The sequence below is a fragment of the Oncorhynchus nerka genome, linkage group LG20 (genome assembly GCF_034236695.1).
Source record: "Oncorhynchus nerka isolate Pitt River linkage group LG20, Oner_Uvic_2.0, whole genome shotgun sequence".
Lineage (NCBI taxonomy): Eukaryota > Metazoa > Chordata > Actinopteri > Salmoniformes > Salmonidae > Oncorhynchus > Oncorhynchus nerka.
In genome coordinates, this window is record NC_088415.1 from 50,256,704 (window position 1) to 50,269,048 (window position 12,345).

At 44.0% G+C, this 12,345-nt stretch overlaps 1 protein-coding gene across 1 annotated transcript in view; it reads left to right on the forward strand.

Moving 5' to 3' along the window:
- The window catches only part of LOC115102707 (ubiquitin conjugation factor E4 B-like), a 96,676-nt gene that overhangs the window by 68,736 nt on the left and 15,595 nt on the right, over window positions 1–12,345 (forward strand). The window contains 8 exon segments of the mRNA XM_065005561.1: window positions 5,735–5,870; window positions 6,029–6,128; window positions 6,461–6,588; window positions 9,033–9,131; window positions 9,942–10,177; window positions 10,346–10,472; window positions 10,674–10,818; window positions 10,940–11,074. Coding sequence (XP_064861633.1) covers window positions 5,735–5,870; window positions 6,029–6,128; window positions 6,461–6,588; window positions 9,033–9,131; window positions 9,942–10,177; window positions 10,346–10,472; window positions 10,674–10,818; window positions 10,940–11,074 — 1,106 coding nt within the window.

Below are 12,345 nucleotides of genomic sequence, written 5' to 3' on the forward strand. Positions count from 1 at the left end.
AGGTTCACAAACAAGGCAGCACAATTCATTTTAGCCTCTAAAGCATTGACAATATCATCATCAACTCATGTGGTTGCTGTGATAGTGCTGTGCCCTGGCATAAACCCAGATTGATTTATATTCAAAATACCAGGCTCAGATGGAGTGAAGTTGCTTATTTTACCAAGGATTTGAGAATCTTAGCTTGACATGGAAGCCCGGAGATGATAATCATCAAGAACTCGACTAACCCCGCCCTTATGGAGTGGCAGCACATAAGTGTGTTCCCAACTTTAGGAATATTTCCCCATAACCATGTTAGATTTAACATGTGGGTTACTGAGCCAGCAATGAGGGGGGCAGCACACTTGAGCAGACCTGGCTGAAATTAGTCAGCCCCTGTGGATTTCTTGGTATCTATAGCAGATGTTTCTGTGAAGTGCTGAAATGAGTCGGCCCCTGTGGATTTCTTGGTATCTATAGCAGATGTTTCTGTGAAGTGCCAAAATGCAAAAACTTGACGACCATTTTCCAAGTCAATCTGCAAAATTTCTGAATCAGCGTTTTGCCCATTCTTTGAGATAGAAGGGTCTGACGCTTCTATCAATGATGGCATTTTTGTCTAATGGGGCCCGAGTCTGAATTCATTTGATGGGGCAGAGGGAATGAAGTGCAACCCTTTAGAGTTTTGACAGTTTTTCAGAATTTAGCCAGGTTCCCTTTACGATCAGAAAGAGTGGTTACATAATCAGATTGAGCCTTTTTGATCCGTCTTACACATTGGCAATATTTTAGGCAACTGAGGAAGCAATCTGGGCCTATGCCTGTGGTCCTGGCCTCTTAGGAATGACTTCAGATCATTTAGGAATGAACCAGGCATTCAATTTACCTTTAACTCTGAGTTTTGAAGGGAGCATAATTATCTACAATAGTATTGAAGACCTTTTGTTAACCATCTTTAAGCTAAATCAGGTTCAGTGATAGCTGAGATGCACTAAAATAAAAATCATGTAAAAAAGCTTTCACTAAAATGCCTCTTAGTGATGACATGAGGCTTAGGTTTATGCATTTTCACATCTCTGACACAACTGGGCAATGGTCACTAAAATCCAGCTGGAAAAACCCACTAGCAACATTTATCTGGAGTATTCGTCAAAATAAGATAATCAAGGTAGATTTCAATGGATCTTTAGGATTCGGCCGTGTAGGCTGTTATCAGTTGAGGGAGGTTTTGCGCAGAACAAATATCTTTCATCGTATCTGACATTGACGTACTCTAATCAATATTAAAATTGCCCATAATTAACAGTTCAGATTTACCATACTTGCATAGCAATTCAGATCATTCTTAAGAGCACATGAGTGAGCCCAGGGAGGACAATACAATCCTACTAGTGTCAGCTGGTTATTATGACCACGGCCGGCATTTAAGAACAAGATGCTTAGGGACAAAGCTAGCAAAAGATACAGAAACATTTCAATTGTCCTTTGTAAATATGGCAACACCTCTGCCAATTCTGTCCGGATTGAGTGACCTGAACAAAAATATAATCGCAACATGCAACAATTTCAAAGATTTTACTGAGTTACAGGTCATATAATAAAATCAAATGTTATTGCGGGTGTAGCGAAATTATTGAATAAATTCATTAGGCCCTAATCTATGGATTTCACATGACTGGGAATACAGATATGCATCTGTTGGTCACAGATACCTTAGAAAAAAGGTAGGGTGTGGATCAGTCAATATATGGTGTTACCACCATTTGCCAAATGCAGCGCGACACATCTCCTTCCCATAGAGTTGATCAGGATGTTGATTGTGGCCTGTGGAATGTTGTCCCACTCCTCTTCAATGGCTGTGCAAAGTTGCTGGATATTGGCGGGAACTGGAACATGCTGTCGTACATGTCGATCCAGAGCATCCCAAACATGCTCAATGGGTGACATGTCTGAGTATCCAGACATTTTTCAGGAATTGTGAACAGATCCTTGTGACATGGGGCCGTCCATTATCATGCTGAAACATGAGGCAATGGCGACGTATGAATGGCACGACAATGGGCCTCAGGATCTCATCACAGTATCTCTGTGTATTCAAATTGCCATCGATAAAATGCAATTGTGTTTGTTGTCCGTAGCTTATACCTGCTCATACCATAGCCCAACCGCCACCATGGGGCACTCTATTCACAACGTTGACATTAGCAAACTGCTCTCCCACCCGGCGCCATACACAGTCTGTCATCTGCCTGGTACAGTTGAAACTGGGATTCATTTGTGAAGAGCACACTTCTCCAGTGGCCATCGAAGGTGAACATTTGCCCACTGAAGTCGGTTACGATGCCGAACTACAGTCAGGTCAAAACCCTGGTGAGGATGACAAGCACCCAGACGAGCTTCCCTGAGACATTTTTTCATTTGTGCAAACCCACAGTTTCCTCAGCTGCCCTGGTGGCTCATCTCAGACCATCCTGCAGGTGAAGGAGCCGAATGTGGGGGTCCTGGGCTGGCATGATTACGCGTGGGCTGAGGTTGTGTGGCCGGTTAGATGTACTGCCAAATTCTCTAAAATGATGTTGGAGGAAGCTTATGGTAATGTATTAACATGAAGTTCTCTGGCAACAGCTCTGGTGGACATTCCTGCAGTCAGCATGCCAGTTGCACTCTCTCAAAACTTAAGACATCTGTGGCATTGTGTTGTATGATAAAACATGCACATTTGAGTGGCCTTTTATTGTCCTCTGCACGAGTTGCACATGTGTAATGATCATGCTGTTTAAATTTGCTAAATTTGATATGACACACCTGCCAGAAGGATGGATTATCTTGGCAAAGGAGAAATGCTCACTAACAGGGTTGTGCCATTTTTTTGTTTGTTCAGAAATGAGCTTTTTGTGTTTGTAACATTTCTGGGATCTTTTATTTCAGCTCATGACACTTGGGACCAACACTTTACATGATGTGTTTATATTTTTGCTCTGTAATAGAACAGAGGGTTTTCGTTAATGGAATCCTCGCATGCAAATTCAGTTGAGTGTGGTGTGCAGCAGGCTAGGGACATTATTGTTTTTTGTTTTTACTAAAGACCTTCCACTGACCTTGAATAAAGCCTGTGTGTCTGTGTACGCTGACGACTCAACAATATACACGTCGGCTGCAACAGTAAAATAAATAACTAAAACCCTTAACATAGAGCAACTCTAACAATAGGCTGGTGCTAAATATCTCAATAACTAAAAGCATAATGTTTGGGACACATCACTCGCTCAATGCTGAACCTAATTTAGATTTATTATTGAATAATGTGACAATTGAGAAAGTTGAGACTAAACTCTGGGTGTAATCCTAGGGTGTTGAGGAAAATGTTTTTCTTGGCTCATAGTGTGCTGTCGGCTGTAGTAATAAAGGCCTAAATCAGAAATGTTGTGTAAAAAACACAACGACCGGCGTAATAATGACACAGTACTCATAGGGTTTCGCGGCAACCCTATTTCCAGCTGCCATGAAACTGCCAGCTGTCAGACACACTAAGTTTACCTTTATTTAACTAGGAAAGTCATTAAGAACAAATTCTTATTTTCAACGACGGCCTAGGAACAGTGGGTTAACTGCCTTGTTCAGGGGCAGAACGACTAACCACTAGGCGACCTGCCGCCCATGACCAAAAGTATGTGGACTCCTGCTCTTCGACATGTCATTCCAAAATCATGGGCATTAATATGGAGTTGGTCCCCCCCCTTTGCTGCTATAACAGCCTCCACTCTTCTGGGAAGGCTTTCCACTAGATGTTGGAACATTGCAATGGGGACTTGCTTCCATTCAGCCACGAGCATACGTGAGGTCGGGCACTGATGTTGGGCGATTAGGCCTGGCTCGCAGTCAGCGTTCCAATTCATTCCAAAGGTGTTTGATGGTGTTGAGGTCAGGGCTCTGTGCAGTCCAGTCAAGTTCTTCCACACCGATCACAACAAACCATGTCTGTATGGACCTTGCTTTGTGCACGGGGCCATCATGTAGAAACAGGAAACAGCCTTCCCCAAACTGTTGCCACAATGTTGGAAGCACAGAATCATCTAGAATGCTGTAGTGTTAAGATTTCCCTTCTCTGGAACTAATGCGCCCGAACCATGAATAACAGCACCAGACCATTATTCCTCCGCCACCAAACTTTACAGTTGGAGCTATGCATTGGGACAGGTAGCGTTCCTCTGGCATCCGCAAAACCCAGATTAGTCCATCAGACTGCCAAATGGTGTAGAGTGATTCATCACTCCAGAGAATGCTTTTCTACTGCTCCAGAGTCCAATGGCTCCAATGGCTATTTCAGCAACACTGGTTGCTGCTAATTGACATCATTTGAGTAAATTGGAGGTGTACCTGTAGACCTCAGAAAAAAATTTGTAGACCTCCACAAGTCTGGTTCATCCTTACAAGCACCTGAAGGTACCACGTTCATCTGCACAAACAATAGTGCACAAGTATAAACACCATGGGACCGCCCAGCCGTCATACCGCTTAGGAAGGAGATGTGCTCTGTCTCCTAGAGATGAATGTACTTTGGTGCGAAAAGTGCAAATCAATCTCAGAACAACAGCAAAGGACCTTGTGAAGATGCTGGAGGAAACCGGTACAAAAGTATCTATGTCCACAGTAAAACAAGTCCTATGTTGACATAACCTGAAAGGCCGCTCAGCAAGGAAGAATCCACTGCTCCAAAACCGCCCCAAAAAAGCCAGACTACAGTTTGCAACTGCACATGGGGACAAAGATTGTACTTTTTGGAGAAATGTCCTCTGGTCTGATGAAACGAAAATAGAACTGTTTGGCCATAATGACCATCGTTATGTTTGGAGGAAAAATGGGGAGGCTTGCTATCCGAAGAACACCATCCCAACCGTGAATCACGGGGGTGGCAGCATCATGTTGTGGGGGTGTTTTGCTGGAGGAGGGACTGGTGCACTTCACAAAATAGATGGCATCATGAGGGACAAATTATTTTGATATATTGAAGCAACATCAAGACAGTCAGATCAGTCAGAAAGTTAAAGCTTGGTCAGAAATGGGTCTTCCAAATGGACAATGACCCCAAGCATACTTCCAAAGTTGTAACAAAATGGCTTAAGGACAACAAAGTCAAGGTATTGGAGTGGCCATCACAAAGTCCTGACCTCAATCCTATAGAACATTTGTGGGCAGAACTGAAAAAGCGTGTGCGAGCAAGGAGGCCTACAAACCTGACTCAGTTACACCAGCACTGTCAGGAGGAATGGGCCAAAGGAATTCACCCAACTTATTGTGGGAAGCTTGTGGAAGGCTACCCGAAACGTTTGACCCAAGTTTAAAAAATTAAAGGCAATGTTTCCAAATACTAATTGAGTGTATGTAAACTTCTGACCCACTGGGAATGTGATGAAAGAAATAAAAGCTGAAATAAATCATTCTCTACTTTTATTCTGACATTTCTTATTCTTAAAATAAGGTGGTGATCCTAACTGACCTAAAACAGGGAATTGTTACTAGGATTATATGTCAGGAATTGTGAAAAACTGAGTTTAAATGTATTTGGCTAAGGTGTATGTAAACTTCCGACTTCAACTGTATATGCCATGTACTGTATGCACTCGTGACTGTAGGTCGCTTTAGATAGGTGTCTGCTAATTGGGATTCATTAAAATTATTATTACCTGCAAAATTGACTAACTGGATGTGCCATTCACCTATCTGGAATTGTCCTAATTGTTTTTATCGACAGATGACCCCTCCAAGTTGTATGATCCCAAGTTCCCCACAGAGTGTTTCTTTCTGACGTTGCACACCCACCACCTGTCCATCCTACCAGGCTGCCGACGCTACATCCGCAGGCTGAGAGCCATTCGCGAGCTCAACAGGTACACACACACACACACACACACACACACACACACACACACACACACACACACACACACAGTCAGTTTGAAGTGGTCCAATAAGAGAGGCTTTTTTTCGTTATCAGTTTTGCTATGGTGTGCCCTAATGAAGATGACCCTGTTGTTTGACGTGGCAGGACGGTGGAAGAGCTGAAGAGTAGTGAGAGCCAGTGGAAGGACTCTCCGCTGGCCAGCCGACACCGAGAGATGCTGAAGAGATGCAAAACCCAGCTTAAGGTTTGCTAACTTAAATTTTTTTTTAAGTTTAATGATTTGTTTTCAGTTTTCAGTCGTATGGAACTTTGCCAACTCTCCCATCTGCTTGTGTTCTACTTGTCATACGTGATACATCTTTGGTGAATTTGAATTGCGAAAACAGTAAACGCAACATTTCTCCAGTGCGTCATAGTTTCTTTCCAAATGTTCTTCTATTTTGTATTGTTTCATACATGCTTTATGCTGAAATTAGTGTTGCAGACAGGAAAATTCAACATTTTAACTTGTCACAACATGAGTGAAGGACAATATTCAGTAGAAACCCTCTATCTTGTGGTCTTTGTCCCTGCCAGAAACTGGTGCGCTCCAAAGCCTGTACCGATGCGGGTCTTCTGGACGAGAACCTGTTACGCAGATGTCTGCAGTTTTACAGTATGGTCATTCAGCTCATCCTACGCATGGTGGATCCTGCCTACCCACAGTAAGTTACTATGCCACAATCGGGAACTGTTTTAATGCTGTAATATAAGGTTATATTACGAAGTAAAGTAGGCTACCTGGATAAATTAAATAACGTGAACTAAGTGAGGGATGCACCTTTCTTACTAACCTAAGAATTCAAAGATGTTTATTTTTATATTAGAATCAACTTCCTCATCTTTTAAGTTTGAATTTTAAAAAATGTATGGATCAGCTTTAATATTGCGGCTTCATCAATATAAGTCTGCATCATCCCAACTCCCCATATATTTTGTGTGTGTGTATGTATATAAACTCATCAAAAAAAGAAACGTCCCTTTTTCAGGACCCTGTCTTTCAAAGACAACTCGTAAAAATCCAAATAACTTCACAGATCTTCATTGTAAAGGGGTTAAACACTGTTTCCCATGCTTGTTCAATGAACCATAAACAATTACTGAACTGGCATCTGTGGAACGGTCGTTAAGACACTAACAGCTTACAGACAGTAGGCAATTGAGGTCACAGTTATGAAAACTTAGGACACTAAAGAGGCCTTTCTACTGACTCTGAAAAACACCAAAAGAAAGATGCCCAGGGTCCCTGCTCATCTGCGTGAACGTGCCTTAGGCATGCTGCAAGGAGGCATGGGGACTGCCGATGTGGCCAGGGCAATAAATTGCAATGTCCGTACTGTGAAACGCTTAAGACCGTGCTACAGGGAGACGGGACGGACAGCTGATCGTCCTCGCAGTGGCAGACCACGTGTAACAACAGCACAGGATCGGTACATCCGAACATCACACCTGCGGGACAGGTACAGGATGGCAACAACTGCCTGAGTTACACCAGGAATGCACAATCCCTCCATCAGTGCTCAGACTGTCCGCAATAGGCTGAGAGAGGCTGGACTGAGGGCTTGTAGGCCTGTTGTAAGGCAGGTCCTCACCAGACATCACCGGCAACAACGTCGCCTATGGGCACAAACCCACTGTCGCTGGACCAGACAGGGCTGGCAAAAAGTGCTCTTCAATGACGAGTTGCGGTTTTGTCTCACCAGGTGTGATGGTTGGATTCGCGTTTATCGTCGAAGGAATGAGCGTTACACCGAGGCCTGTACTCTAGAGCAGGATCGATTTGGATGTGGAGGGTCCGTCATGGTCTAGGGCGGTGTGTCACAGCATCATCAGACTGAGCTTGTTGTCATTGCAGGTAATCTCAACGCTGTGCATTACAGGGAAGACATCCTCCTCCCTCATGTGGTACCCTTCCTGCAGGCTCATCCTTACATGACCCTCCAGCATGGCAATGCCACCAGCCATACTGTTTGTTCTGTGCGTGATTTCCTGCAAGACAGGAATGTCAGTGTTCTGCCATGGCCAGCGACGAGCCCGGATCTCAATCCCATTGAGCACGTCTGGGACCTGTTGGATCAGAGGGTGAGGGCTAGGGCCATTCCCCCCAGAAATGTCCGGGAACTTGCAGGTGCCTTGGTGAAAGAGTGGGAACTCTTTCACAGCAAGAACTGGCAAATCTGGTGTAGTCCATGAGGAGGCGATGCACTACAGTACTTACAGTACTTAATATTGACTACTTTTGATTTTGAACCCCCCCCTTTGTTCAGTCTGTGGAACTTGTTCGGTTTATGTCTCAGTTGTTGAATCTTACGTTCATACAAATATTTACACGTTAAGTTTGCTGAAAATAAGCGCAGCTGACAGTGAGAGGACGTTTCTTTTTTTTGCTCAGTGTGTGTGTGTGTATACTACTGTTCAAAAGTTTGGGGTCACTTAGAAATGTCCCTGTTTTTGAAAGAAAAGCAAATGTTTTGTCCATTTTTAAAATAATAATAATGATCTGAAATACAGTGTTAGACATTGTTAATATTGTAAATGACTATTGTAGCTGGAAACGGCTGATTTAAAACCTCTTTTTTTTAAAATGGAATATCTACATAGGTCTACAGAGGCCCATTATCAGCAACCATCACTCATGTGTTCCAATTGCATGTTGTGTTAGCTAATCCAAGTTTATAATTTTAAAAGGCTAATTGATCATTAGAAAACATTTTTGCAATTTATGTTAGCACAGCTGAAAACTTGTTCTGATTAAAGAAGCAATAAAACTGTCCTTCTTTAGACTAGTTGAGTATCTGGAGCATCAGCATATGTGGGTTTCGATTGCAGGCCCAAAATGTCCAGAAACAAAAACCTTTCTTCTGAAACGCGTCAGTATATTCTTGTTCTGAGAAATTAAGGCTATTCCGTGCGAGAAATTGCCAAGAAACTGAAGATCTCGTACTTCTCCCTTCACAGAACCAGCGCGAACTGGCTCTCACCAGAATAGAAAGAGGAGTGGGAGGCCCTGGTGCACAACTGAGCAATTGAGCTATTGTTTGTATTGTTTGTGACTTGCATTAAGTGGGTCAATGACGCTCCCTTATATTCCTTCTTTCCCTTTTTGCAGCACAACTCTACCACTGAATCCCGAGATCCCCAAAAGCTTTGCTGCTCTGCCAGAGTTTTACATTGAAGATGTGGCTGAGTTCCTGCTTTTTGTTGTGCAGTAAGTTGACAGATCGATGGTCATAATTATAAAAAAAACATTTCTACAAACTTGGGTGTTAAATTTGTATTTTATTTTATGTCATAAAAACTGGGCTGCTGTATCCTTAGTTTTGATTGGCTCCTAAAACAACTTCATTGGAGCTTTAGCCAATCCTGACCAACAGACTCTACAATGGGGACCACCAGAGTGGGATTGATCGTGTTAATTTACCCTGTTTTACCTGAAGCAAATGTTTCAGTTTATCTTTTATACATTTATTGGAGTATTGTATAAATGGTAACTTCAAAGGGATGTGATATGAGTAGAGCCAGAAGGATTTCCTAACGATGTGACCCAACCAGAGAGACTCCTGGCCCTGACATGCAGCAGACATTATCTTTCCTTGTATTACTACATGCATGAGGGGGACCCTCTTCCTCCCTGGACAGTCTCTCCTCTGTTTGACTTTTTCTTAGTCTCCCCTCATTTCCTCACATCCTCTCTACACCTTCTCAAACCGTATTGGAGGAGAAGTTCAAAGGTCCCCCCCCCAGACCTTCTCCTCCAGTGCGTTATGAGGAGGTGGTGAGCAGAGAGGAAGCAAGAAATCAAGGAAAGATGAATTACATACATTTTAATTAACACCCCTCCCAAATTGCTGGTTACACAATATGAATTAACAAGGGTATATCTGCAGAACACTTTTAAATAAGAGGGTGTTTGAATGGGGGTCATATAGAAATTACCTTTTTAAAAAGGTAAAATAATGCATCTTCTGAGAAATGGATTTTGACTGAAAGTCAGCATCCATTTTCGATGCCCTGCCAGGTATTCCCCTCAGGTCCTGTATGAGCCCTGCGTCCAGAACATTGTCACCTTCCTGGTGGTGTTCATCTGCAGTCAGAACTACATCCGGAACCCCTACCTGATCGCCAAGCTGGTGGAGGTTCTGTTTGTCACCAACCCAGCTGTGCAGCCGCGCACCCAGCGCTTCTCTGAGATGATGGAGAACCACCAACTGTCCGTCAAACATTTGGTCCCAGCCCTCATGAAGTTCTACACTGGTGAGACCACTTGGTGCGGGGGGATTCAGTTTTGCGCTACATCCACTGTAGTTGGTTCCATCAACTACAGTGGATGTGTAGTACGGCTTGGCTCGACTCAGTTGTCTGAAAATGTTAAGTGGACTGATTCTCACAGGCAACTGACTGAGTGACTCCTCCCTCCCACAGACGTGGAGCACACCGGTGCCACCAGCGAGTTCTATGACAAGTTCACCATCCGCTACCACATCAGCACCATCTTCAAGAGCCTCTGGCAGAACATGGGCCACCATGGCACTTTCCTGGAAGAGTTCAAGTAAGTGGGCTAAAATCAAAGCTTAGTATTTATCCCATGACAATTACTTTTATGGTGACGGCCTGGTCTAAATAGGTGTCCGGTCATGGTTGTATGGTGCGTGTAAAATGTACTCGGAACTAGTTCAGACTCGTAGTGAATTTTCTGTGTGGCTTCCACAGGCCTCCCAGTCAATCAATACATCTGTTTGTTCCCCTGTAGCTCCGGGAAACAATTTGTGCGTTGCATCAACATGCTGATCAACGACACCACCTTCCTGCTGGACGAGAGCCTGGAGTCCCTGAAGCGCATCCATGAGGTCCAGGAGGAGATGAAGAACAAGGAGCAGTGGGATCAGCTTCCCAAGGTCAGTACGGAATTTCTGGGGAAAAAACAAATGGGTTGTGAAGTGCTTATAAATGTGTTACGAAGCTCATTTGTAGTGCCTTAAGACTGAAACACTGAGTGTTCCTCCATTTCTCCCTCAGGATCAGCAGCAGAGCCGCCAGTCCCAGCTGACCCAGGATGAGCGGGTGTCCCGCTCCTACCTGGCCCTGGCTACAGAGACGGTCGACATGTTCCACATCCTCACCAAGCAGGTCCAGAAGCCCTTCCTCCGGCCCGTGAGTACCACTCTGACCAGGGAAAAAATGCACATTTGAATCATGCTCTGTTTCCAGGCTACAAAGGCCACCCCATTTACTAATGTTGTTTTTGACAAAGATTAAAATGGCTTTTACTGGCTGTCAACACAGCCACATACAGCTGCCGACAAAAACAATAGAGCATTGAGAAGAAAAAACGATGTGCTGGTCTACTCGAATGGATGAAACATTAAGGCCTCTTTGAAAAGGGTATCCTGTGACTGGCGGGGAAACAAAGGGGATGATGGCCACCACTTAGTGAATGGAAAATGTATTATGTGGTTTACTTTTCACTATCAAGGCACTCTTGAAGAAAACGCAGGGAATAACTTCTTGATTTAAAAAGTGTTTATTGTCTGGCCTCCCGGGTGGCGCAGTGGTCTAAGGTGCTGCATCGCTGTGCTATACCAGAGACCCTGGGTTTGAGCCCAGGCTCTATCGCAGCCGGCTGCGACCGGGAGGTCCATGGGGTGACGCACAATTGGCCTAGCGTCGTCCGGGTTAGGGAGGATCCTTGTCTCATATCCTTGTCTCGTCACGCACCAGCGACTCCTGTGGCTGGCCGGGCGCAGTGTACACTGGGGCGGCAGGGTAGCCTAGTGGTTAGAGCGTTGGTCTAGTAACCGGAAGGTTGAAAGTTCAAACCCCCGAGCTGACAAGGTACAAATCTGTCGTTCTGCCCCTGAACAAGCAGTTAACCCACTGTTCCTAGGCCGTCATCGAAAATAAGAATTTGTTCTGACTTGCCTAGTTAAATAAAGGTAAAATAAATAAACACTGACCAGGTCGCTAGGTGTACGGAGTTTCCTCTGACACATTGGTGCGGCTGGCTTCCGGGTTGGATGTGCGCTGTGTTAAAAAGCAGTGCGGCTTGGTTGGGTTGTGTTTCGGAGGACTGTGGCTCTCAACCTTCGTCTCTCCCGAGCCCGTATGGGAGTTGTAGCGATGAGACAAGACAGTAACTACTAATAATTGGACACCACAAAAAGGGGGTAAAACATTTTTTTTTAAATAAAGTGTTTATTGTCTTGGCATTACGGTAGAAATATGAATAACCTGAAAAACGCCAAAGTTTGTTTTTCATCCGTTTTCTTCAAGAGTGCCATGATGGGAAAGTAAGGCCCAACATTCATTTGTCTACATTTTTTGTTTACTAAGTGGTCGCAATCATCCCCTTTTAGCTTTTCTTACGAGAATAGAACATTGCTTTGCAGCAGCACAAAATACAGTGGAACACCTTAGCCAAATAC